We start from the raw sequence: 26,988 nt of genomic DNA, 5'->3' as shown, positions 1-26,988 counted from the left end.
GTGATGCTAGGAGAGGAGAGGGTAAGGGCATTGAGTGTTGGGGGGGAGAGGGAGGTGCTGGGAGAAGGCTTGAAAGAAGGGGTAGGCATAAGGAAGGCAGGGATGGAGCAAGGCATGTGTGAGGACACAGAGACATGAAGGGAATGGGGGAAGAGAGTGGTGAGACGGTGGGCATCAGGGAAAAAGAGGGCAAAGGGGGCAGGGGCAGCAAGGGAAGAAGGAGGCACCAGGAAGGTGCAGGGGTAAGGGAAGGTGCAGGTACCAGGGGACTCTGGGGGTGAAGCAGAAGGGCAGACACCTGCAGGAGAGGGACCAGCACCAGAGGAGAAAGGCAGGGCAGGTGTGTAGAAGGGGGTGTTAGGAGAGGGGATGAGGAGGGGTAGCTCACATGATCAGAATGGGGCTACTGGAGGAGTGGGCACAGGGGGGAGAGAAGGGCTGGTGGAGGGGGGCAGGTCTCAGGAAGGCTGAGAGCAGTGAGAAAGGCAGGAGTCAGGACAGCAGAGAAGGGTGAGAGATTTGGGGGCTGCAGGCACCAGGGGAGCTGATGAAGCAAGGGGAGGAGACATGGCAGCAGAGGGAAAAGGTAGAGGTTTATGAGATATTTATTAATAAGTTGGGTGCCACAGTGGCACATCCAAACAAGCCACATGAACTCAGTACTGGTGCAGCACAACACAAAATTCATTCTGCTCATGGGAGGAAGCTCTTAAGAGGGAACACTTCCCCCAACATCTCTACCCTCGAGTTAATGTCACACACATTGTGGTAATACAATTGCAGGATAGTTGCATGATGAGGGATGTGGGGGGAGGAAAACTAATCCCTATTGGTAGGAGGATGGCGGGAAAAGTCCTTGGGGGGGTGTCACATGACACCTTTTACTTCTGGTCATGTGTCCATCTTGCCTGAAGAGTGTTTCCTCCAGAGGTGTGGCTAATGGGGGGTCAGGGGCGTGGTTAACAGGGGTCAGGGGTGTGGCTAATGGGGGTCAAAGTACATTTAAAAAAATTATTTGGGTGCACACCCCAATGAAATGTGCTGCTCACGCCTATGCTCATATACATATATTGAGAGAGGAAGAGCTGCAAGTTATCTATTGAATCGGATGTAACATGAACTACAGAACTCTTTAAGATTTAACTGTTTATTTTCAATTAAGGTGATTTATAGTTGATGGCTTCCCATTATTCATGTACAAAGCAAGCCTGGGAAGTGAGAGGTGTACAAACATTTATAGCTTTCCCTTAGGTATCAGTGGTAATCTCCAAGCCAACAAAACACAAGTATAGTCCCATCATTAGAATCTTAACATTAGAAAGTTTTTTTGATCTTGATGTAATCAAATGCGTGCCCCCGAACAGAGTTTTCTCTGTCATATGCCATAAATTGTAAAACTGATCGAACCACTTTCTCAGCACCTGCATTTGGCACTTGGACCAACCTTAAATTTTAAAAACAGACTTTTCATTTTGCTTGATAGTTATAGATTTGAATGATGTATTGAGTTATTTAAAGTTCTACAACTATGACATAATAGTCAGGACTCGTTTGGTAAGTGTGGTGGGATGGCTTCATGCTAATGCTTTCAAAGAAGTATTGAATGCACTAAATTGGGCTTCTAATCTGCCTACTTGTGGTTCTGATTCATTGAAAAGATTATTCCTGCCAGGAATAGGAGCTATATGTGTAAAATATCTAGTAGCCAAATCAGGCAGAACCCGTGCTAAAAGGCACCTGCCCAGATGCCCTTTGGCACTCTTCTAGAGGACATGCCAACCATGAAGTATTTGAGAGTAGGGGAGCCTTCAGATGGTTACAAAGAGTCGTGTTAAACTTAGCTGGTGCTTTTCCCATGTTTGCATGCACAGGCTGCCTAAATTTGGCCCAAGACACTGTAAAATATCCCATCCTGGAGAACCTTTTAAAATGAAAATAAGACATGTCAGCTTGTGGGCCAAAGGGAAGAGGAAAAAAAAAGCAGGTAGTTATTTATATTTATTTTGTCTATGTAGCATTTTTACTGTGGCCTATAAACAGAATAGAAAATAATCTAGTTACCTGTGCATCAGCCAGCATGACATCCTTCAGCATGGGTTGACCCCTTGGCTCTCCATTTTCCATCCTCACATAATGAACCTGGTATCCTCGGATCTGACCATGCTGCTTATTGGGTACAGGTGAGCGCCATGACACTTTAACAGATGTAGAGTTGACAGCCTCTACCTCGACTTTGCGAGGAGGACCACTAGGAACTGGAACAACATCATTGGATAAAACAGAATTACAGGCACCTGTCCCACCCATTTAGAGTCTTTTTCTTTCTTTCTTTTTCTCTCTCTCTCTCTTTAAGGGCAGACCCACTACGTTTTCTTTGAAGAATATAAATTGTTCAACAAATGAAAATGGTCAACCAATCTGCTCTACCTTTCAGTGAAAAGATCAAAAAACATGACTGATGCAAAAAATGGAAGAAAAAAGAGTACTAGAGAAATAGAAAAACATGTAAAAATGTACAAAAGCCAAGGAAGATGCTTTGAAATTCAAAGCATTAAAGTACAAAGAGATATTTTGTAATTGAAATAATAATAAAAAAACAAAAGATTAAAAAAAACCTTTCTTTTTGTTTTTTTTTTTTGCAGTGGAATAAAAAGGTGTTGATAATTGGGACATCTTCTTTTATATTCGGACATGGAAGACAATTGACAACCTAGATGTTTAAAATAAAAATATGCAGAGCATCAGTTTTCCAAAAGATGTTTTAAATGTACCAAAGAACAAGAAGGAAATTTTAAAAAATCAAAAATATAAGCTCAGAAGACAGAAGAGTTAAAAAAAAAACACAAGAAAAATGCAAATCTAGATGGGGGGAAGGAGGGGGAGGAACTGGGGGAGAGGTTTGAAGGGGCAGCAGCATCAATTTGCTCACAAAAAAGATATCTTGTGTTTAAAGAAAAATTCAAAACTGATGTAGCAAAGGCAGGCCTTTGAGAAAAAGAATCAAATGGTGACAGTATCAGTAATTTTGAGAAAAAAAGGAACAGGAAGAAAAATAAAAAGGAATACTGTTAGCCTATACAAAGACAGCAGATCGAGAGAGAGTCATAGAGGTGCAAACTGATGTAGTGGAGGCAACATACCATCTTCATCTGTGCGAATCAATACTGATAAGCTCTCTGGGCCAGGTCCGACATCAGTGTGGGCTGTCACAGAGATCCGGTATTCAGTCCATTTTTCCAAGTTTTCCAAAAGGTACTGGGTAGTGTCTGAAGCAATTCCCAAAATTGCATGGGGCTTGTCATCTTCCCCATCAATCCCAATGTACTTGATTGAATATTCTGTGATAATGCCATTCTGTTTTTCCACCGGTGGAGGTTGCCAACTTACCAAAATGCTAGTGGAGCTGGGGCTGGTGCAACTAATGTCTTGAGGAGGAGCTGATGGCTCTAATTTCAGTAGTGGGTTAGAGGAGGATTTGAGTGAAAGGATAGGGGTGGTTGAAAAAAAAACATGAACAAAAGAAAAAATAAAAATAAATAAAAAGGGCAACCAAGCAAAAAAAACCCAACAACATAGAAACTTAAAAAGCAAAACATCAGATAATCATGTGCACCTTGGCTTATTAAAGTGAAGAAATTAAATGAATAAACCAACTAAATGGTGGAAAAGGATGTAGGGGAAATACATGAAAATGAAGTCTCAAAATAATATTACGTACCTGCAATTAAAAATCTTCTTCAAATAAAAACAAAACGTGATGCTTTTATATGTCTATTCATCTACACTTATAATGTCTACAATTAGTGCAAGTTAGAGTATTTTAAATGATTTATGTATATATTTATTGCCAAATTTCAACCTATATTGCAAAATCAGTCTACACTCCTTAGATAGTTCCCCCCCCCCTTTTATTATATTCCAGGGAACTTGCAATAATTGCAAGAAATGGCTCGAGAAATTCCCAACCCCTTTCAAAGTTCCCTTGTGTTTCTCTTCTCCCTCCCCTGAAAGATTATATTTTCAATTTTCTTTTTACAATTGAGTCTGCCTGGATCAAGTCAACTACAAATAATGTTTAAATGGAAAGCTTTTATTCAAACATTTATTGTAGCCAACATAATGTAAAAGCATGCAAAGTCAATAGAAGATGAAGAAAATCTTAGTTAAAGGTTTACCTACCAGGTCAAAAAGTGACAGGCTTGTTGATTCTGACTGTAACTTGTACTTACCCTAGATCAGCTCTCAGTTACATTTTTTAACTCCTCTTGGAGACACCTTTGCTAGTGAAGAATTAAATCCTACCAGCAATTTTTGTGTGTGATTTCAATAAACTAGCACCTCTGCACATTTTGTCAGCAAAATAGCTATTAAATCATACTAAAAGACTTCCTTAACAAAACAAAGAACAAAGATACAAAGCTCGGAATTTATATTGTATCTTACTTCACATGAGCACCCATCATTTAGATCAAATACAGCTTGTATTAAGATGACAGCTGAAGAGTTTGCCCATTGTGTGTGTTCCCACAAGTGTGTGTCTGTGATCTAGTCTCTCCCCCACATACTTAAAGGAAAAACAAATGGATTTTTCATACTTCTTGGTGTAATGTTGAGAAGCGGAATCAAACTTGAGGCCTCTGGAGCTTAGAACATGAGCTAAAAACCAGCAGGTTATTAGCTAAGGTTCTAGAGCAGATGCATTAGTCTCTCTGTAAGTGGTCTTGGTGCCACTAAGTGGGCCAGAACACCACACCCAGAAGGCATGTGGGTTACATTGGCACATAAAATATAATTAAACACTTAAGAGTTATAGGACCCTGTCATGACCTATTACAGTTACACATCTTTCGGTATCTTTCGGTTCCCCATTAATCGTCTATATTGATCAATAGATGTTCCTCATTGAGGTATTCTGCCCTTCCCAGGGGAAAAAAAGTGAGAATGTACCAGCATGCAGATGTTTAGAGGGATAGATTAGCTTTTGTTTTTTTTAAGTGTGAATGATCAAGACACAGATCAAGTACTCATTATATACTGGTCATTATGTTACTGTGCATGGATATGAGCAGGAAGTAAAAAAGGAAGTGAAAAGACTGCTTCAGGATATCGTACCCTGTAAAACCTTTCTCTGAAACTAAAACTGAAGATTACAAAAAACGGAGGATATTTCAACTGTACCCAAGAGATTTCTAATATTTTAAAAATCATTACAATAATAAAAATGCAAACTATTTTATCCTATGTAATTGGTTTTAAAATGTATTTTCTCCTTTACATTTCAAGCTGATTTTTACATCATCTGCAAGCTAATAAGCAAATCTGTTAGGTCTGATCCTGGAAATACATCAGAAGTTTGACATTGATTTCAGGATTGCACACATCTCTTGCAAAAATCTGACTACTTTCTGTTAATAAACCTTTGTGCCTTGTCACGTGTTGTCAGAATATGTAAAATAAAAAGAAGGCTAGACACAATGTAATGCCATCTTTCTGGCCCTGTCCTATTTATTTTATTCTTACATAACTAGGAAATGAAAATGACAATTTTGAGTGTGGACAGAATACAAGATTGAGCCTTAAATATTTAACCTGTAGCCATACTTAAAATAATTCCCACCTATTTTTTATGATGTTTATGCTCTCATGTGTAACTGAAATGGTCAACATGAAAAGAAAGTATTTTTTATTCTATATCAAAATACTGATTTTGCATAATTAAAATGGCAGTGCTCCATGATGTCATTCCTGATTCTTAGATAAGGGCTGCACAAATGACACAATAATTGGGTCCTTTTGTTTATTTAAAATGCCACAGATGTGCCTCAGGAAGTTCACATTACTCATAAAACTCAAACTCTAGAGTAATAGTTCTGCAGGTACCTTAATTGTTACTCATCAAACACTACCAAAGCGTGACAGTATAAATACAATAACCAGAGCTGACAGCTCAAAGCAGAATTTCAATGAGGCTTTGCATTATTGGTTTAAATAACCTTACATCACTAAAAGTAATGAACCAATCTGCCTATAGATAATTTAAATGCATGATGGAATATAGTTTGAAAATGTATCTATGAAACTAAAGAATTACGCAAAGTAAATTTCAGCTTATTATATCAACTCTTTGAGATACAATTCTCCAGTAGCTGAAGAAAATCCCTTTAGATAAGGTTTAATTTACATAGTTTAAATTTCAATATGAACCCCCATCAGATTTTTTCAGATAAGCCCTACAAATAACTCACATTATTTACATGAACAGACAATAGCTTGTGTGCATGTAAATACTAAGCTGTCCACCTTTATATGACTGGTAAAAAATCCATTAGCCAAAAATTAGAAGAATAACCATAATTACCAGCATGCCTATTAGTTCATAAAGTCCTGGAACCTTTCAATATATATGTTCTGGAGGAAGGGAGTGTTCGGATGAAAGGAAAATAATTTATGGAATTCATCCTGTGGACCAGGAAATAACCAGGCAGGACATTTTTAAGGAATTTTAAGGCTTCAGGACTACATAGGAGGCATGCCATGCATGGAGGAACATGCCTCGTGGTGCACCTAGACGCTATGCTGATATTATCATAGCGCTGTCTCTTGAGACATTTCGAAGATGTTCTGCTTCTTCTCCTAAGAATATGCAAAAGCTAATAATAATTCAAAAGCAATTCTCCTAAGCTTATCTATTGTAAATATATCTCTGAAGCACTGTCCCGCTGTCATGTAACTGAGACTCTTACTTCCTACCACTGTCTTATTGGCTTTTCTGGTGGTAACTGCACAGCAGGCCCAAAGAGCACAATACAGCAAGCAAGGAAAGACACCTACTTGACTGCATGGTTCTTGCTGAGATTTCTGCAGTTGAAGCACCCAGGCCTTGTGGAGAGCGGGCAGCCAGACGGAAGTAATACAAGCTGTTTGGCTTCAGGCTTTGCAGGCGGTAAGATGTTGTTGGCTCAACCGAAACACGTTGCTAAAGGTGAACAATAAGAGAACTGGAAGTCTTAATAAAGATCCAAAGGTAGTTACTCAGAACATTGTCTCAGGAGAAGAGCCCCTTTCAGACACTGATAATCATATTGATAAGATAATTTGTTTAAAGCTCTGTTAAAAAATGTGAACGTAGTATTTTAAACAAAGCAACTTAACCAAACAATAAAAGGAAAGTGAATCTATTACCTACATACATAAATAAATGCAGAATGAATTTTTTTTATAAAAAAGTAGTTCAATGGATCATTCTGCCATGGAAAAATTTTGTTTGATGGTGTAAAGGGACTCAAATAATTGTATTTGAAATTTAAAAGCACAACTGGATACTGATGGATGAATAGAGTCTGATCTACTTACCTATGTGTACTCATCATTCCTAGGAAATGGTACTTTTATGGGATGGGTGATCTTGGATTTAAGATTAGCCTATTGTTAAATGTACATGCAAAATCTTAGAAAGCAAATTCTTCTAGCGGTATAAATCTTATCAAGCATCTGTTATCAGTCATAGTGCATGTTCAGATAGGGGTATATATCACATGTGGAATTAAAAGATCTGGAACTCTCCTATAGCAGTCTTATTAGCTGCTGAGTGCATGCTTACATGTCTTCAGTACATGTGAAAAACTTCAAAAAACCTAAACTCAGTGAAGTAGCAGTAACCAGCGTTTGCTGTATTCCCAAAACAGCAAGAAGATGATGATGCAGGAGGGCACTGACAAGTCTAGCACTCTCCTACAGTCTCCTGAGACCAACACTCTCATTCTTTGCATCGGAAATCAGCTTTATTCAATTGAACAGAAAAAATAAGAAGAGACTTTTTTTTTAAAGATTGATTTAAAAATCAAACCCAAAGAAACATTTTAAATGCTAGTTGTTCATAAAGAGCAAACAACATCTAAGAGAAGAATGTTATGATTAGAAAATATATTTTCTTCCCAAAGCACACTAAAAAGTAACAATCACTTTTTAAAAGATCCCTAGTTGTTGACTAACAGAAACAGTTATTCATTATGGGTGAAATCCTGGCCCCACAAAGAGGCTTGGATTCTTCCTGTGTCATTCCTAGGAGCTGGGCAAAGTCTATGACTGCAGTGCAGGCTTAGACAGTCTCCACCGTCATTACCCCTTTGGTACAGGAGCAACCTTCATGCCTGTCTTTCCATCCACATCCATAAAGTTTTTCTTGGACAATAGCCACAGAACCTGCTGGTACAAAGTGCTCAGAATCTGCCATCAAGCTGGTTGCTCTGTTTAACAAACCATTTAATGTCAACGTTCTAGGAAACCAGCTAAGCTTGTATTTCTAAACCATTACAGCCTTTCATGTCTTACTCCATTAAAGAAATACAAAAGGTGAGTAACATTTTGATTTACCTCTTCACCCTGGTCCCCATCTTTGTAAACCAGTTCATAGCTGGAAATGGTGTCAGAGCGGGGAGGGGTCCAAGAAAGTAATATGCTTGTTTCAGATTCAGGTTCTGCTTTGAAGTTCAGTGGTTGACCTGGCACTAAAGGGGAAAGTTATACAGTGTTACCACCTATTTATTTCTATTGTTCAATATTTGTGTTGAAATAGTTTAAATTACCATTGTAGTACTTGGCACAGTAATATCTTTTGCTTTAATTACTGAACTTGATAAGTTAGTTGATGTAGCTGTTCTAAGAAAGAAATAGATACTACACACACACACAAAAGTATATTATAGTATGCTTATATCATCAGCTGATATTTTACACAGTGCCTGTATCCTACATTATTTAAAAGTTCCTCAAAAACTATACACAAAGAAACAACATACAAACCAAAGAAATACTGCCATTTTACAAGTGGACGATTGACACTTGTTTAACAGCTTACTGCGGTGGCTCTCAACTTTTCTGAACTACTGTACCCCTTTTAGGAGTCTGACTTGTCTTGAGTACCCCCAAGTTTCACCTCACTTAAAAACTTCTTGCTTACAAAATCACACTCAGAAATACAAAATTTTCACAGCACTTACTTTCTCATTTTTACCATGTAACTGTAAAATGAATTAACTAGAATATAAACACTGCATTTACATTTTAGCATATACAGAAGAGAATAAACAAGTCACTATCTTTATGAAATTTTAGTTTGTACTAACTTTGCTAATGCTTTTTAACGTAGCCTGTTGTAATGATGTACCCCCTGGAAGACCTCTGTGTCACCAGAGATACACGTGCCCCTGGTTGAGAACCACTGGCTTACAGTAATGCTACTCCTAATAATTATAGTGTAAATAAAGGCTATTATACCTACTGAAACAGCTTATGTGAGCTGGGGCAAAAAATAAATTGTGTGTGAAATAAAACACGTTATGTACAAGGTGGGAAAAAATGGTCAGAAAAAGAACTGAAGTCATCATAGAGAATTCCAAATACAAAACAAGTTTGCTAAACAAGCAAGCAATTAAGAGAATAAACATATCCTTGTTTTTTAAGGAGGAGCTCACACACAGAAAAGTTGACTTACAAAGTGTGGTTACTCTTCAAAAATGGCATCTGGAAGTGTCATGTTTCTTTTGTTGCTGATGGACCTCTTGACCAATTTATCACAGAGTATAGTAAGGAGATGCTTTTTTCCAACTGCCCATGATACTTAGGCCCATAATATTTAGGCCCGCAGATTTTTAGGTGCCACAGAGAAACACTAGAGCTATGGAGTTTAGAAAGCTCATAACTGGTTAAATATGTTAGCTTGGATTTGCCTTCTAAGTTTTAAATAAGTAGATCATGAGCTAACAGGAGAGGTTAATTTGCCTGTATAGACTTTTAATAGCTTGTAATTGCCTATCATCAGTCCACAGTGAAGTAAACAGGACAAAACAGAAAGACAAAATGGGATAAGAGAAAAAAAATCTTCTCTCCCACTCTGAAAGAATGTGTCAGAGTGATTAGTAATCCAATGTAACTATATATCTTCAGAGAACAAGAATAAAAACAGAGTAATTATCTTTTTTCTCCGAAAGGTACCTGGTGTAATAAATGACCACTGTGGGGATATTAAAAAGCTCCAAGAATGTCATTGAAAAACACCGATATAAGAAATAGAATGGGAAACCATGGCAAATAGTGACAAATCACTTTAAGTACATAAGTAGCAGAAGAAATATATTAATGGGACATACAAATTTGAAGCAAGATGCTAGTAGAATTGGACTACTCCTGATTTGGAAGCAGGTTCTATAATATCACTAGGTGTAACTTGCATTACTGTCATGATGCTGAGTCCAAGTCATATTGTATAAATGTATGCAAAGAGCTCCATGTGGCTGCCTTACAACTCTCTTGGATAGGAACCAACTGGTGGTAGTTGCAATTTGCCTCCTACTAAATATGGCTTAAAGTGACTTTGGAATTGCATTGTCAGCCTGCCAAAGCATAATGATGAGCCATGGAGTTCAGAAAGCCATTTGGACACATTCCTTGTTGACATAGATTGTCCCATATGCAATGGTATCAATGAAGGAAAAAGGCAGGTGGACTCTCACCGAGACTGTGCCTGCTCGACATAACAAAAATGGATGACACAGTACTATCAGAGCCTTAGTTGGATGAGCCCAAATATTGGGAAGAATATTGGCAGATTAACCAACCAATTATGGTATGAGTCCAATACTACCTTTATCAGGAATCTAAGGAGAGTCAATAACATCCCCTTGTGTCCTTATGGGACTTTATGCAAAGTTGATTAGAGTCCCTAAAACCTTACTATCACTTACCATGTGAGCTGCAGTTGCTGCCATAAAGAATAAAATTAACCGTGTTAAAAATTCTAGCTCACAGTTATGGTGTGGTTCAAAAGGATGCCTCATTTCTTTTGTGAGACCAACATAACTATCTCATGATATTAGGGATGCCATATAGAAAGTTTTAGAAGCATTAAGCCCTTCAAAAATCTGAGCCACAGAGATTAACTTCCTTCCTCCAAACACATGAAAGGCCAAAACAACTCCATAAGAGATGCTGTCTATAATCTGACAGCTGCAAAAAGTAATCAAGCAGTTTTTGTGCGGGACAAATCAAATAATCCACTCAGGTCCTGAATTATTTCCACTTCAAGATTCATAATTTCCTTGTAGTCTCCTAGGAAGCTAGGAGAACTAAATAGGACACACTGGCCATGCTAATAGGTAAAACACTTCTAGGGTGGGGTGAAGAAAGGTTCCTTGGTTTCAAGTGAGCATATGTTGAGAGACACTCATCTCTAACATCTCTCTATTTAAGGATTTTTCCTTGTAGTCCTTGTTTCCGATCTTAAAGATGGGATTTATGTAAAATTTCATGGGACGTTGACTAGACAGTGAAACTTACCCTACCAGGTTTTATTAGTTTCTGGCAGATATTTTCTATTTTTACTCAATGTCTGAAATTGTTTTGGAGTGGGAGGGAGTGCAGGAAAGGTTGGCTTCTGTACAACTCCACAACAAAACAGAGAGAGATACAACAAACAAAATACTAAACCAGAAACAATAAAGTACTGCTAGTACTACAGTACTTGTCGAAGTGAATCAAAGCCTAAGGGAGTTGTATAAGCACAGTCCAAACTGAGTACAAATTAAGAAAATACAATGATAACTTTTCCACTCATTTCAGGAGTCAGAGATTCTGGAAATGGGCATGAAGGAGTTAAACATGAGTGACGTGGGAAAGGGCCAAATTTTGTGTTTGCTAAGAAACTTATAAAGTTATTCCTAAGAAGCTTTTAGAGTGTAGGAATAAATGGCCCACATCTTTTCTCTTTTTTTGTCACTTGATACTCAATTTTGTTAAAATATTACATTATCTCTGCATAGTACACACCATAATTAAAAGTAAACAGACAGCATATTCATCCTGTGTCTACTCTCTCCCTTAACACATAAGTAACTCATACAAATAAGTCTGGAGGTTTCTCAGTCCTTAGAATTCTAGTTTTAACTCTTGAGTGCTAATATTGAAGAATAATCAACTATAGTATGTTTAAAGAATGTAAATGAACAGCACATTTTGTCAAAAATCTCAAAACCTGCAAATCATCTGCTGTCGCAGTTAAGGAAAGCTAGCAATGCTAAAGTGCAATAAAAATTGATGGCAAAACCTCAAAAATATTTAAAACATTTACTAAGGGGCTATGCCCACTGCTCACTAAGCTTGCTAATCCCCCCCCCCCCCCCCTCCTGGCTGCTTTTGCAGCCAGAGAGCCTGATGACATAATTTTACTGCATGACAGAAAATACTTTATATATATATATATAGAGAGAGAGACACTTGTAGAAAATAGTTTGTATGATTGAAAAAACAAAGAAAGCTATGTCTGAGAGTCTTTATGGTTCATGGTCAGTTCAATTCTAGAGAAGTTATTATACAGCCATTTCACACTGCGCTCTCTGATAGTCAAGTTAAAGGTCCACAGTAATCTGCGCTTTACATTTCCGGCATTCTTCACAGTATTTTATATTACAGAGCTCAAAATACTTATTAATTCACTGTTTCAGGAGACGTGTTATTTTTTGAGCAGGTATTTTTTTTAAAACACACACACAGATTAGCCCAATGTGTCACTTAACTCAGTTATTTGGGTATTGAGAAGGAGAGTAAGGGAGGAAGAGAAGAGACTATCAAGGAAGGAAGTGGGGACGCAAATAAACCAAGTATGCAAAGAATGAATTGAGTAGGAGGATAGAAAAGTAACATCAAAGGAATGAGAGGCCAGAGATAACACAAGAAGAGAGTGAAGAACAAACAGAGCAAGAAGAGCATGCTGCTGTGTCTTGTAAAACAAATGTTCGAATTTTCAGTTTAAAGTAAAATTTAAAAAGCCAGCCTCAAAGAACAAATAAAAGGAAAACAGAAGGGAAAGAAAAGGGTAGAGTAAAAGGAGAAGAGGAAAAATTGAGAAAGGGAAGCAGAGGAACAGAACAGGAGAAGGAAGCTGGGCATTCGAACAGAAGAAGTAGTAATGTTGTTGCTAGTGTGCAAAAAATCATATAAAGGCCAGGAAATAGATGAGTTTTGGCTCAGAGACCCTTTATTACGGTGACTAGGTATTAGGTTTTCAACCAGAATACCTGGTCAAAAAGGGATCCTGGTGGCTTTGGTCAGCACTGCTGTTGACTGCCTTTTGTGAGTGCTGTGCGGCAGAGCTGGCTGAACATTCACATTGTGTGGCTCCTGGGAAGCATGTTCCCGTTCTGGTTCCTATGCATAGCAGTAGCTAGGGGGCTCTAAACACAGCCTCTACCCCAAGCTCCCATTGATTTTAACATTGCAGAGCCTTTCTGTACAAACCTACCGGTATTCAGTTTTCCTTATTCAAAGTGTCTTTAACATTTTCTATGTTGGCAAGATACCTGCATTTTTTTTTTAAATGTTAGCTTTTCATTTTTATCCATTTGCTTCTATGGCATAAAATCATAATAGTGATGAAGACTTCTAATTATTTGCTGTTTTCATTTGTTTTAAATTAACCCCTACATGTTAAATGTAAAAATATTAAAAACAAGGCAATTGTTAGGTACAGGAATATAAAAGCATGCTAGATACGTGTCCTTACTTTCTGAAAGGGAATTATTTTAAAACTCCTTTAAAATCTTAAATTGTTAAAAATGTTTACTTGTGACTTTCCACAAATGGCAAATATTTGCTTTAATTAATGACAACCTGAAATCCCAACTTTAAAACTGAACGCACCATTAACTATGGAGTTACTGCTGACAACTCCATAATATAAGATCAAGAGGCTTTCCAAGATTTATGGTGAAAGAACTGAAATGTAAACTAGGATGTCATCTGCTGGGATTTACTGTAGTTAACAAAATGTCAGGAAAACAATATCAGAGAATACATTTAAACTACTCTTTTAAAAAACTTGCTGTTTCTTAGTGAATAAAGATAACACTTCCAACTGCTCACTGGAAAGAAACAGCTGTCCTCAAACAAAAAAGAAAGAAATATAAATTGCTATTCTATCCTAGAAGTTAAAATTCCCTTTTCTGGACAAGACACTTAAATATATATTTGATCCACTGCTTTGAACAGTAAGTAACAAATGTTAGGCCCCTTAGTTAGAGAACTACAATAATTTACCTCACCCCCTCACATGAAGCTGAACCACAGCAACTTGGGAGAATTCTACAACATACCATGGGGAAAAATCATATTTTTGATGGAAAATAAAAGAAAAAAATTAAATGTCTATAGACAAAAATCTTAATTGAATTGCTTTGTTCTGGATTAGTTTGATATTAAATCTAGGATGTGATGCTCTCTGGCTACGGTTCACCAGCCTGGGAAAATCCAGGAACCATTCCAGGTCATGGTTCTGATGGTTCTCTCTCTCTCTCTGTATATTTTAATACACACACACACACGCACGAGAGAGAGAGAGAGCGAAAGGGAGGAAAGGAGGGAGGGAGAAAGAGAGAGAGTGTCAATCCACAAAATACAGATCCTAATTTAAATATTCAAATTTTTAGGGATCATATGTAACTGAAGCTTTCGTTACTTTCATTATAAAGATGGACCATTCACAACATTTGGATCCAGATCTAGGTTCAGTTGTAAAACTTTCCTAAAATTTGGTGGTGCTCTAAGATGGAGTGCAATGGCATTGGAATAATTCTTATAGTGTAGGTGCAGAAAGCCATTGAACAAAACTGTAAACCCAGTATATGATAGAAAATACCTCTAGTTAGGGGGTGCTGCTGTAGCCCAACATCCCTAGTTGAAGCACCCCTGCTGGAGTGGTGTATTAGGTCCTACTTCCCTATTCCCATCCTGTTGATTGTAAATGTTCACATGGTTCCATATCTTTTCCATCAGGCTCATGCTTTTAAAAGCCTTTCCTCTCTCACAACTGTCATTTTTATGAGACACCATAAAAATAAAAATGTCAGGTCAAGTCAGTTCCCAAAGGAAAAACACTGGCATTGAGCATCACTCCACAATAGCCTCATTATCATCATGACATCTTCATGTTACAGCAGCAAAAGGAACAGCACAGGAGGGCATGTTAAATTATGCAGTTTTAGCAATGATGCCAGAAATATATAAATACATTTAGAACTCCTCCATAAGTACATACAGTAACATGACTTGGGTCAGTCCAATTGGACCACAGCAGAAAGCAGTCCAGGGCCTGACCCTGGTGCTCTGGTGAAGTTAATGGCAAACTCCTAATGAACTCAAACAGAGCAGGATCAGATCCTCAGTGAACAAAATAGATTAACTGCTTGCTGTGCATCCTTTTAATATAATCTATCATGCTAAGAGCTAAAAAGGGAGAGCAATATGGCAACCTTAAGACTAGTCTCTGAAAAATGTTACAAATACATCTAAAGTCAAAATAAGTATTTACTATCTAAATATAAATACAAACCTCAATCACAATGACAGTAGGTATATTAGAAATGCTAATAAATAACTTCAACTTTTTTATAAATGTAATACATTTAATATTTTTAAAAACCATACACATGTTTCCCCATAGTTGTACAGTAGAGGATTAAATTCTGTTCTCCATTTACATACATGCAACTCCACAGAAGTCATAGGATTTGTATTTAGATAAACAATAGCAGAGTTTGATCCACTATCTTGAGTTATATTTTTGAGACCTGTTTTTCAAAAGTTATGGGATTTTGAACTTCTATTATAAGAAACTCCACTAGCATTAACTTTGCTTACAAGTTGAATTCTATGTTTCTAGATGATCACTGAACTATGCAATACAACACACATCTTGTTCTAGGGCACTGAGCAACAGGCAGTTTTTATTCCATACAGAAACAATACAATACTTTTGCAGTTTAACAAACCAGAATTTCTGGTTTTTGATTCCATAAATATTCTTTGCAATATATTTCATGGGGCTTGCTAGTGATTTGATAATAAAATGAACTCCTAGACCTAAAGATCTCGTAATCAAACAAAACCTACTTGCAAACATTAAAAAAAGGAAATAGTGACTGTGTTTATCTAGAGCTGTGGCGCTTTCTGTTTAAAAGTGGAAAATGGAGATTTAGAAATCAGAAGTGTGTGGATATGCTTCTATGTGCATATATACTGTTCTAATATGATTTGAAGCATTTTCAATGCAGAGAGAAATATGTATATGAATGTGTATACATATGGGTATTACACCTGTATTTTAACAAGTCAATGTTAACAAAAAAGATCTAACATATGAGACCCTGTAAGCAAGCTAAATTGAAATCAACTCCACATAAAATTCAAGGACAAAGCCAGCAAAAATGTCAGCTAAATGACTACTGGACAAACATCAGAGGTCCTGGTGCAGCCAAGCAAAGGCCACAACATTTAGATTTCTCCTCAGTGACAGTCTCACTGAGAATTTTATTACTTTGATAGAGCTGACTGAGATTTATACATGGTTGGAAAAAAGGAATGGAAGATTCCATGCTACAGAAATAATTTCCTCCATTTTAATGATTGCAAGGGCTGTGGAATGGCAGAAGATGATCTGTGAATGATGCCCTTTAACAGGCAGCATTTTGGAAGATAAAAAGGAAAAGATACTCACTCATTCACCCACCCACCCAGCCCTGGTCAACGCTAGGGAGTTATTTTGAAATAATCCCCCTTATTTTAAAATAACAAGCAGAATGTCCACACTACCAAGCCCATTATTTGGAAATAACAGGATGGTTATTTCAAAATCTGTACTCCTGCTTTCCTCGGGGAATAATGCTTATTTCAAAATAGTTATTTCAAAATAGCATTACTGTGAATACTCCAGTGCTGTTATTTTGAAATAACTATTCCCCAGAGTAAGTCGAAGTAATTACTCACTAGTGCTTCCTGGGTCTCTAAATTGAGTTAGCGTGTCCAAAATAATGGAGCCTGCCTCAGACTAATTTTGAGGCTTCCCCATACTGGATACTCACTATTTTGATTTTTTTGTTATTTTGTCATTTCGATTTTATTATTTTGAAATAATTTCCTAGTGTAGAAATCCCCTCGCTTGCTCACTTACTCACTTCCCATTTTCTAGAGGTTTCTAGTTCATTCCACCATATTGCAGTCTTACCTCCTGTCTGAGTGATGACTTGAATGTCAGTAGAAAGGGGTCCATCCCCGACAGAAGTAAAAGCAAGAACCTTCACAGAGTATGTTTTCTGTGGTACTAAATTTCCAATAGTGGTGATATGGCTGTCAGCCACATTGTGTTTCATCCAGTTATTAACATGTTGGGTGGGGTCCATGGTGTAATAAACTCTGTATCCTTGAATTTGGCCATTTGGTTCCTCGGGTTCTTCCCATTGTACCAAAATTGTAGTTGAGCTCAACATACGAGCCTGTACACTGCGAGGTGCACTAGATGGTGCTTGTTCTGAGGTCCTTGTTGACACTGGTTCACTGGGTGGGCCCCGTCCAATATTATTAACAGCAACTACCTTGAATTCATATTCTGAATATGGGCTTAGACCTGCAACACTATACCGTGTTGTAGCCACACCATCAATTTCTTTATACAGTTCCTCAGAATTTTTAGGTTTATGCTGGATTATGTAGTATGAGACTGGCTCGGGGTTCCCGGAATCCCAAGTCAATGTTATGCTTGTTGCTGTGCTTTCTGTCACCACAGGAGTTCCCGGAGGTTTGGGTAAGGCTAAAAATAATACCATACAATCAAGTTAATATACTGCACATATCATTAATTCTTTATTTTTCAAGAATGATTGAAATCAAACAAAGAAAATCATGGTCTCAAATGAGCTGAAATGTAGTTACTTTGGGGGGCACTATGCCCCCTATTTAGAATAAAACTATTTAATAGCAAATCTTATAGTACTGTTATTTACTTCAGAAGCCTAGCAGAGAACACACAAATATTTCAAGTCCCACGTTAAAAAAGTCTTCTGATGCACGGCCATATTCATGATTTTTACCATGCATCCACTAAGCATTTACACATCAACAGCCTTGCAGAGACAGAGTGTGCATGGGTAAGGGTTGATTTTCAGAGGGACTGATACATTTGGCTTCCAATGAACTCAACAGGAGTGGTAGGGAACCAATAACTCTGAAAATCAGGCCATCAACTTTTAACCACTGTTGCTTTTGAAAAGTATATGGCTCTTGATTTAGCTAGAATGAAGGTAGCAAAACACAGTAACGAAATGAAAGGTTTGCTTATCTACAGATATTATTGCTGCCATAATCTGTACTTTATAATTTTGGTAAAGCAGGAACAGGCCATATGGACCAAATGCAAAGAACAAGGCTTTGTTCCTAAGTGCGACTCTACTATAAGGTTTGGTCCTAAAAGGAAGAAAACATCCGGATTTCCTCCAGTAGTCACTGTGAGATTAGGACAATCAGAACTACCAGAGTGTGCTCAAAACTCAGCTCAGGCACATCCCTGAGCTGCATCACCCTAGGACACTTTCCAGTCACAAATCTTCCTGCTTCATCCTTTCTCTGGGTGGAACATCAACATCAGCAGCTAACTAACTGTAATACACCCTGCTCTAGTTGCACTGGCCAAGGAGTTGGTAGCATAGATACCATTCTGCCCCTCCCTCACTCATTTATCATTACATATCCTGAAGAGGGAGTAAGTAGGTATATAGGACTTACTTATTGCTATGTGTGCCTGTATGAAAGGTCCAGACAGACCACGCAGAGATTTAAAGGGGTTATTCTCATTTGTTTTATCTGTTGCACAGGCATGTACTTCAAATCACAATCTAGCCCTAAATAATTTTCTGTAGCTATTCTTAAAAACCTATTTCCTCCTAAATTACTGCTTACTAACAAAACTTTTCAAAATGTAGGAACTTTGTAAAACAATTATCTGAAAAGACAATTATAGAACCAGTTTCAATTAGCTGCATACTGAAGCACAAATATATTTTAATTTAGTCAACCGTGAATTGTATACATCTCTGGTACTTGTATTGCTTGGGCAGTATCCAACCACGGTGGAAATAAAATCAGCCTACAAAAGCTCTTATTTAAATCCTCTAGTTCTGTTTCTGACTTTGTGTCCCATACACATTGCATTTTTCTTCATACAAAAAAGAAGTGGCTATTGCTAAGGAAAACCTGTTATTTACAAATGACAATACAACAATAGTTGCTTTTGGATTCCTTTTCTCTTTGAACATATGAGATTATGCATTGTTTAGCAGAGTGAAGAGGGAGCCCTTACTGTCCAGGAAACATGCCCAGAAATTAGTCATAGTCTATATCTGCTTTTTATCCTTTTGGACTAGCCAATGAAATCTTGCAGAGAACCAGGGGTAGATCTACCAGCAGGCCCTGGGGGCAGGGCACAATACTTTAAAAGTACACATTAAGCAGCAATAGAGTCGGCGCTGGTTTTAGAACCAGCCCTAAATCATTCAGCTCTCCACATATTTCAAGGCATCACAACTTGGGCATTGGAGTTGCACCCCTGCATGAGATGGAGATAGGGTTGGTTTTATTGGACATGATCTCTTTTTTGGTAGTCTGCTCTTCATGAAGGTGAATTTCTGTGATAAAGAGTCAAAGTCTGGGGTTTCTGCAGAACAGAATTTAAAGCTCAGAAACAGCCCCAATTAATCTGCTTTCCAGTTGGTCCCTCCCTACCTCCCCAGCTGACTGGTCCATTCTCCTGCTGCTCTAGTTCCCAGCTCTGTGAGAAGGCCTACAAGGGAGATACTGACTGAAAGCTGGTGCTGGGTCCTGAGCGCACACTAGCCATCTTGCTGCCTTGACAGGGAATGATACTGCTTCCCGCCTCCACTGAGTATCCGTTGCCACAGGTATGCCCTCCAGGACCCTTAGGTTACCTTCCCAACACATATACATCTCTCTAGTACCCCCCTAAATATCACTGCCAGTTCCCCCAAGTGAACCCCCTCTTTAATGTCCCTTTCTCTCCTCTTTCTAGAAACCTCAAATGTGGTAAGCCTACATGGAACCCACATTCTTTGCAAACAGCTCTCACTTCAGACCAGACAAACTCACACACCAAACAAACATGTGAAGTGCATTTGGCCATAAAGGCTGTGTCCAGACTCAGGGTTTTTTTTGGGAAAAGTAGCCTTTTTCCGAAAAAACTTCCCCTGCGTCCAGACTCAAGCCGCGTTCTTTCGAAATTAAATTGAAAGAACGTGGCTTTTCTTTCGATGGCGGTAAACCTCATTTCACGAGGAAGAACGCCTTCTTTCGAAAGTTCCTCTTTCGAAAGAAGGCGTTCTTCAATGTAAATAGGGCTTCTTCGAAAGAGAGCATCCAGACTCACTGGATGCTTTCTTTCGAAAAAGCAAGCCGCTTTTTCGAAAGTTCAATGTGCAGTCTAGACGATCTCTTTCGAAAGAGGCTCTTTCGAAAGTGTCTTTCGAAAGAGGCTCTTTCGAAAGAGGCTTTCAGTCTAGACATAGCCAAAGAGTAAAGTGTAGAAGATAGCTACAAAAAGCTTGTCAAGATTCTTGATCATTGTGAGAAGTGCATGCAGGTAATATTGAAGGAATATGTATTAATATTGAAAATATGCTTTACGGACTTGGAGTAGAAATTAGTCATCAGAAGACAATGTGCCTTGGGAAAGCTGGAATTGTCATCCCGTCTTGTTTAGTTTTGCAAAGCTTAACCATGTGCAATACTAAACCTTCAGAAGTAAATACAAACTGTTGAAACTACTTTAAGATTTAAAAAGGGAGATTTACAAGGGGTTTGCTTTGTCTGTGATACAGAAACAAAAGGCTATTTCCAGTATGATGAGGAGGAGGAAGCACTATTCATTCACTGACTAAACCACCTGTCGACGGGGGAGTGCTTTCATGAACATATGGATCTTGATTCTTGAGAAATCAGCCAATTATGCAAGAGACTGAACTTTGGAGGATGGGGGAAATCTACTCTGTTAGGCCAAAAGAGGTAAGTATAGACCAAGGTTCAAATTTTATGATTTAATTTCATTTTGTAAACATTTATTTACATCACACTCTCTTGCTTCTAGATAAAACTTTATTCTTTCTTAAATAAATGTGTTTTTGTTTTATTGTAAGCACTCACAAAAGTGGCGATTTAAGGTAAAACTGGTAAACCTGGCTCCCTCAGGGAGGGATTTCTGTGAGCAGTCAGTGTCATGGGCTAGATATTACAGGAGAATGAATCAAAGAGACTAGGAATTGGGGTGCACCTACTGTTACAAAGAACATAAGAACATAAACACAGCCGTACTGGGTCAGACCACAGGTCCATTTAGCCCAGTAGCCTGTCTGCCGACAGTGGCCAGCACCAGGTGCCCCAGAGGGGGTGGACCAAAGACAATGATCAAGTGATTTGTTTCCTGCCATCCTTCTTCAGCCTCTGACAAACAGAGGCCAGAGACACCATTTCTATCCCCTGGCTAATAGCCTTTTATGGACCTAACCTCCAGAAAATTATCTAGCTTCTCTTTAAACTCTGTTATAGTCCTAGCCTTCACAGCCTCCTCTGGCAAGGAGTTCCACAGGTTGACTACATGCTGTGTGAAGAACTTTCTTTTATTAGTTTTAAACCTGCTACCCATTAACTTCATTTGGTGTCCTCTAGTTCTTCTATTATGGAAACTAATAAATAACTTCTCTTTATTCACCCTCTCCATACCACTAATGATTTTATATACCTCTATCATATCCCCCCTTAGTCTCCTCTTTTCTAAACTGAAAAGTCCCTGTCGCTTTAACCTCTCTTCATATGGGACCCGTTCCAAACCCCTAATCATTTTAGTTGCCCTTTTCTGAACCCTTTCCAAGGCCAAAATATCTTTTTTGAGGTGGGGAGACCACATCTGTACACAGTATTCAAGATGTGGGCGTACCATAGTTTTATACAGGCGCAGTAAGATATTCTGGGTCTTATTTTCTATCCCTTTCTTAATAATTCCTAATATCCTATTTGCCTTTTTGACCGCTGCTGCACACTGTGTGGAAGTTTTCAGAGAACTATTCACGATAATGCCAAGATCTCTTTCCTGATTTGTCGTAGCCAAATTAGCCCCCATCATACTGTACGTATAGTTGGGGTTATTTTTTCCAACGTGCATTACTTTATAGTTATCCACATTAAATTTCATTTGCCATTTTGTTGCCCAATCACTCAGTTTGGTGGGATCCTTTTGAAGTTCTTCACAGTCTGCGTCTGTCTTGACTATCCTAAACAGTTTTGTATCATCCGCAAACTTTACTACCTCACTGCTTACCCCTTTCTCCAGATCATTTATGAATAAGTTGAACAGGATTGGTCCTAGGACTGACCCTTGGGGGACACCATTAGTTACCCCTCTCCAATCTGATAATTTACCATTTATTCCTACCCTTTGTTTCCTGTCTTTTAACCAGTTCTCAATCCATGAAAGGACCTTCCCTCTTATCCCATGACAATGTAATTTACACAAGAGCCTTTGGTGAGGGAACTTGTAAAAGGCTTTCTGAAAATCTAAGTATACTATATCTACTGGATCTCCCTTGTCCACATGTTTGTTAACCCCTTCAAAGAACTCTAATAGATTAGTAAGACATGACTTCCCTTTACAGAAACCATGTTGACTTTTGTCCAACACATTATGTTCTTCTACATGCCTGACAATTTTATTCTTTACTATTAATTTGCCCGGTACTGAAGTTAGATTTACTGGTCTGTAATTGTCAGGATCGCCTCTGGAGCCCTTTTTAAATAATGGTGTCACATTAGTTACCTTTCAGTCATTAGGTACGGAAGCTGATTTAAAGGATAGGTTACAAACCACAGATAATAGCTCAGCAATTTCCCATTTGAGTTCTTTTTCTATTTGTTCTAAAACCTCCTCTTAATAACACTTCAATCCAGGACAACTCTTCAGATTCATCACCCACAAAGATTTGGGAATCTCCCTAACATCCTCAGCCGTGAAGACTGAAGCAAAGAAATCATTTTGTTTCTCTGCAATGGCTTTATTGTCCTTGATTGCTCTGTTTATATCTCGATCATCTAGGGGACCCACAGGTTTTTTAGCAGGCATTCTGCTTCTAATGTATTTAAAAAACATTTTGCTATTTCTTTTTGAGTTTTTGGCTAGCTTTTCCTCAAAATCTTTTTTTGCTTTTCTTATTACATTTTTACACTTGATTTGACAGTGTTTATGTTTCTTTCTATTTATCTCACTAGGATTAGACTTCCACTTCTTGAAAGATGCCTTTTTGTCCCTCCCTGCTTCTTTTACATGGTGGTTAAGCCACGGTGACTCTTTTTTAGGTCTCTTACTATGTTTTTAAATTTGGGGTATACATTTCAGTTGGGCCTCTACTATGGTGTCTTTAAAAAGTTTCCATGGAGCTTTTAGGGATTTGGCTCTAGTCACTGTGCCTTTTAATTTCTGTTTAACTAACCTCCTCATTTTTGTGTAATTCCCCGTTTTGAAATTAAATGCCAGAGTGCTGGACTACTAAGGTGTTCTTCCCATCACAGGAATGTTAAACATTATTATATTATGGTCTCTATTCCCAAGCAGTCCTGTAATGGTTATTTCCTGGACCTGATCCTGTGCTCCACTCAGGACTAAATCGAGAATTGCCTCTCCCCTTATGGATTCCTGTACCAGTTGCTCCAAGAAGCAGTCATTTAAGCCATTGAGAAATGTTATCTCTGCTTCTCTTCCTGTGGTGACATGTATCCAGTCAATATGAGGATAATTAAAATCTCTCATTATTATAACAAGAAAGGTTTCTACAGGCATGTTAACAAGAAGAAGGTGATCAGAGAAGGTGTGCGGCCCCTAATGGATGAAGGAGGTAACCTAGTGACAGATGATGTGAGGAAAGCTGAAGTACTTAATGCTTTCTTTGCCTCTGTATTCACGGACAAGGTCGGCTCCTGGACTTCTGCGCCAAGTGACGCAAGATGGGATGAAGTTGGACAGCCCGTGGTGGGTAAAGAACAGGTTAGGAACTATTTTGAAAAGCTAAACGTACATAAATCCATGGGTCCGGACTTAGTGCATCCGAGGGTACTGAGGGAGTTGGCAAATGTCATTGTGGAGCCTTTGGCTATAATCTTTGAAAAGTCGTGGAGATCGGGAGAAATCCCGGATGACTGGAAAAAGGCAAATGTAGTGCCCATCTTCAAAAAAGGGAAGAAGGATGATCCAGGGAACTATAGGCTTACCTCGGTTCCTGGAAAAATCATGGAAGGGATCCTTAAGGAATCCATATTGAGGCACTTGGATGAGAGGAAAGTGATTAGGAATAGTCAGCATGGATTCACAAAGGGCAAGTCGTGCCTGACCAAGCTAATTAGCTTCTATGATGAGGTAACTGGCTCGGTGGACATGGGGAAGTCAGTGGATGTTATATACCTTGACTTTAGCAAGGCTTTTGATACGGTCTCCCACAATATTCTTGCCAGCAAGTTAAGGGATTGTGGATTGGATAAATGGACAGTAAGATGGATAGAAAGATGGCTAGAAGGCCGGGCCCAGCAGGTAGTGATCAATGGCTCGATGTCAGGATGGCGGTCGGTTTCTAACGGAGGGCCCCAAGGTTCGGTTCTAGGACCGGTTTTGTTCAATATCTTTATTAATGATCTGGATGAGGGGATGGATTGCACCCTCAGCAAGTTTGCGGATGACACTAAGCTGGGGGGAGAGGTAGATACGCTTAAGGGCAGAGATAGGGTTACAGAATGACTTAGACAAATTGGAGGATTGGGCCACAAGAAATCTGATGAGGTTCAAAAAGGACAAGTGTAGAGTCCTGCACTTGGGATGGAAGAATCCCAAGCATAGTTACAAGCTGGGGACCGACCGGTTAAGTAGTAGTTCTGCAGAAAAGGACCTGGGTTACAGTGGATGAGAAGCTAGATATGAGTCAACAGTGTGCCCTTGTAGCCAAGAAGGCTAATGGCATATTAGGTTGCATTAAGAGGAGCATTGCCAGCAGATCCAGAGATGTCATCATTCCCCTTTATTCGGCTTTGGTGAGGCCGCATCTGGAGTATTGTGTCCAGTTCTGGGCCCCCCACTACAAAAAGGATGTGGACGCATTGGAGAGGGTCCAGCGGAGGGCAACCAATATGATAAGGGGGCTGGAGCATATGACTTATGAGGAGAGGCTGAGGGACTTGGGTCTCTTTAGTCTGCAGAAGCGAAGAGTGAGGGGGGATTTGATAGCAGTCTTCAACTTCCTGAAGGGAGGTTCCAAAGAGGATGGAGAGAGGCTGTTCTCAGTAGTGACAGATGGCAGAACAAGGAGCAATGGTCTCAAGCTGTGGTGGGAGAGGTCCAGGTTGGATATTAGAAAAAACTATTTCACTAGGAGGGTGGTGAAGCACTGGAATGGGTTACCTAGGGAAGTAGTGGAGTCTCCATCCCTAGAGGTGTTTAAGTCTCGGCTTGACAAAGCCCTGGCCGGGTTGATTTAGTTGGAATTGGTCCTGCCTAGAGCAGGGGGCTGGACTTGATGACCTTCTGAGGTCTCTTCCAGTTCTATGATTCTATGATTATAGAGTTCTTTATTTTGGTAGCCTCTCTAATCTCCCTCAGTATTTCAATGTCAGTATCACTGTCCTGGTCAGATGGTCGATAATATATCCCTACTGCTAAATTCTTATTATTGGAGCATGGAATTACTATCCATAGCAATTATATTGAACATGTTGATTCATTTAATATTTTTATTTCATTTGATTCCACATTACCTTTCACATACAGTGCCACTCCGCCACCTGCACAGCCTGCTCTACTGTTAACTTGCCTAGAGGAGACTGAGTAGTTGAAAGACTGATAGCATCAAGGAGCCGGCACCTAGTCACCACAAATAAGATTTCCTTTCACTGGATGCAGTGGGTAGCAAGGTGATTCCAGTCTAGGGAGCCAAGTACAGCCACACCCTACTTAAAACACTTGTGCACTAGAGGCCAGAATTTGGCCTAAAGCTAATACAAAGCATCTTTTTAAGGAAGTGATCAATATTTAATAACTGGATCAGAAAAACAAAGAATAAGTCATGCCTACATATATACAGATTATATATTTTAAAGTACCTTTGACAGTTATCTGTGCTATTGCTTCTATAACACCCAGGGTGGACATAGCAACACAAGTGTAATTTGCAGACTGCCTGACATCATTAAGCTCAAGGACATTCCTGCCTATTGGCATATCATCTTCGGGCGTCAGATCTTCAGCCCCTAGCATCCATTTCACATAGGGCATTGGTGACCCCACGGCAACACAAGTGATGTTAACACTCCCTCCTGGCATGATCTCGTGATTAGTCGGTGGGATAGAGAACCTTGGTGGGACCCGGCGAACTGGAACAAAACACAAAATAGTAATAACATATACAAAAAGGGAAAATGAGACTTTCATATAGACGACATGCACAGTACAGACACAATTTAACAGTTTAAACATGTTATTGTAATTTGCTAAAAAAATAAAATATACAGACTATACAAGTATATTGTCTGCACACAAAGTAAATGTATTCTGTATTTACTTGTTGATATCATTAGACACATTCATACAAAGTTGATTCAGACCTACTGGGGCCCACAATTGACTAACTGTATACTAACAATACACAAACACCATGCAAAAGATACACACACACACACACACACACATATATATCTATATATATGCATGTAGTTAGAATGCATATACACACATATATAATATGCACAGAAGAAAACTGGAGGGTTAACAGCATGCTTGAGTTGAGTACCAAAACCAACTTCAATGCTGCGTACTTCCAGTTGATGTGAATAAATGTGCTGGACCACATTGTCACATCACAGCCCTGGAACGCATCACCTACAGTACACTGAAAGTGCAATTTGATTTGCTTTCAGACTCAAAGTGGATGCAGCCTCAAGACCTCACACTAACACTGAAACAAACATAGAAAAATATATATAGTCACAGGAGAAGAAACAAGGCAAAGCTAATATGAGTACTGGATTTGGTCATGCAGGCAAGCAAACAACAGAATCTGTAGAGAATCATGCTCA

At 38.8% G+C, this 26,988-nt stretch overlaps 1 protein-coding gene and 1 long non-coding RNA gene across 18 annotated transcripts in view; one reads left to right on the top strand and one right to left on the bottom strand.

Moving 5' to 3' along the window:
- Positions 1-26,988, bottom strand: part of PTPRD (protein tyrosine phosphatase receptor type D) — a 1,779,541-nt gene that overhangs the window by 152,766 nt on the left and 1,599,787 nt on the right. For all 17 annotated transcript variants that reach the window (XM_075931585.1, XM_075931599.1, XM_075931586.1 and 14 more), the window contains 6 exons: positions 26,017-26,286; positions 17,051-17,632; positions 8,374-8,507; positions 6,832-6,976; positions 3,141-3,446; positions 2,062-2,255 (listed from right to left, as the gene is read on the bottom strand). In XM_075931585.1, coding sequence (XP_075787700.1) covers positions 2,062-2,255; positions 3,141-3,446; positions 6,832-6,976; positions 8,374-8,507; positions 17,051-17,632; positions 26,017-26,286 — 1,631 coding nt within the window. The remainder of the gene's footprint in view (positions 1-2,061; positions 2,256-3,140; positions 3,447-6,831; positions 6,977-8,373; positions 8,508-17,050; positions 17,633-26,016; positions 26,287-26,988) is intronic.
- On the top strand, positions 8,220-23,895 carry LOC142829822 (uncharacterized). The gene is made up of 3 exons (XR_012904640.1): positions 8,220-8,352; positions 20,709-20,892; positions 23,843-23,895. It is a non-coding gene; the product is annotated as an uncharacterized LOC142829822 (long non-coding RNA).

The sequence above is a fragment of the Pelodiscus sinensis genome, chromosome 6 (genome assembly GCF_049634645.1).
Source record: "Pelodiscus sinensis isolate JC-2024 chromosome 6, ASM4963464v1, whole genome shotgun sequence".
Lineage (NCBI taxonomy): Eukaryota > Metazoa > Chordata > Testudines > Trionychidae > Pelodiscus > Pelodiscus sinensis.
This window is presented reverse-complemented; position numbering and strand designations above follow the sequence as displayed.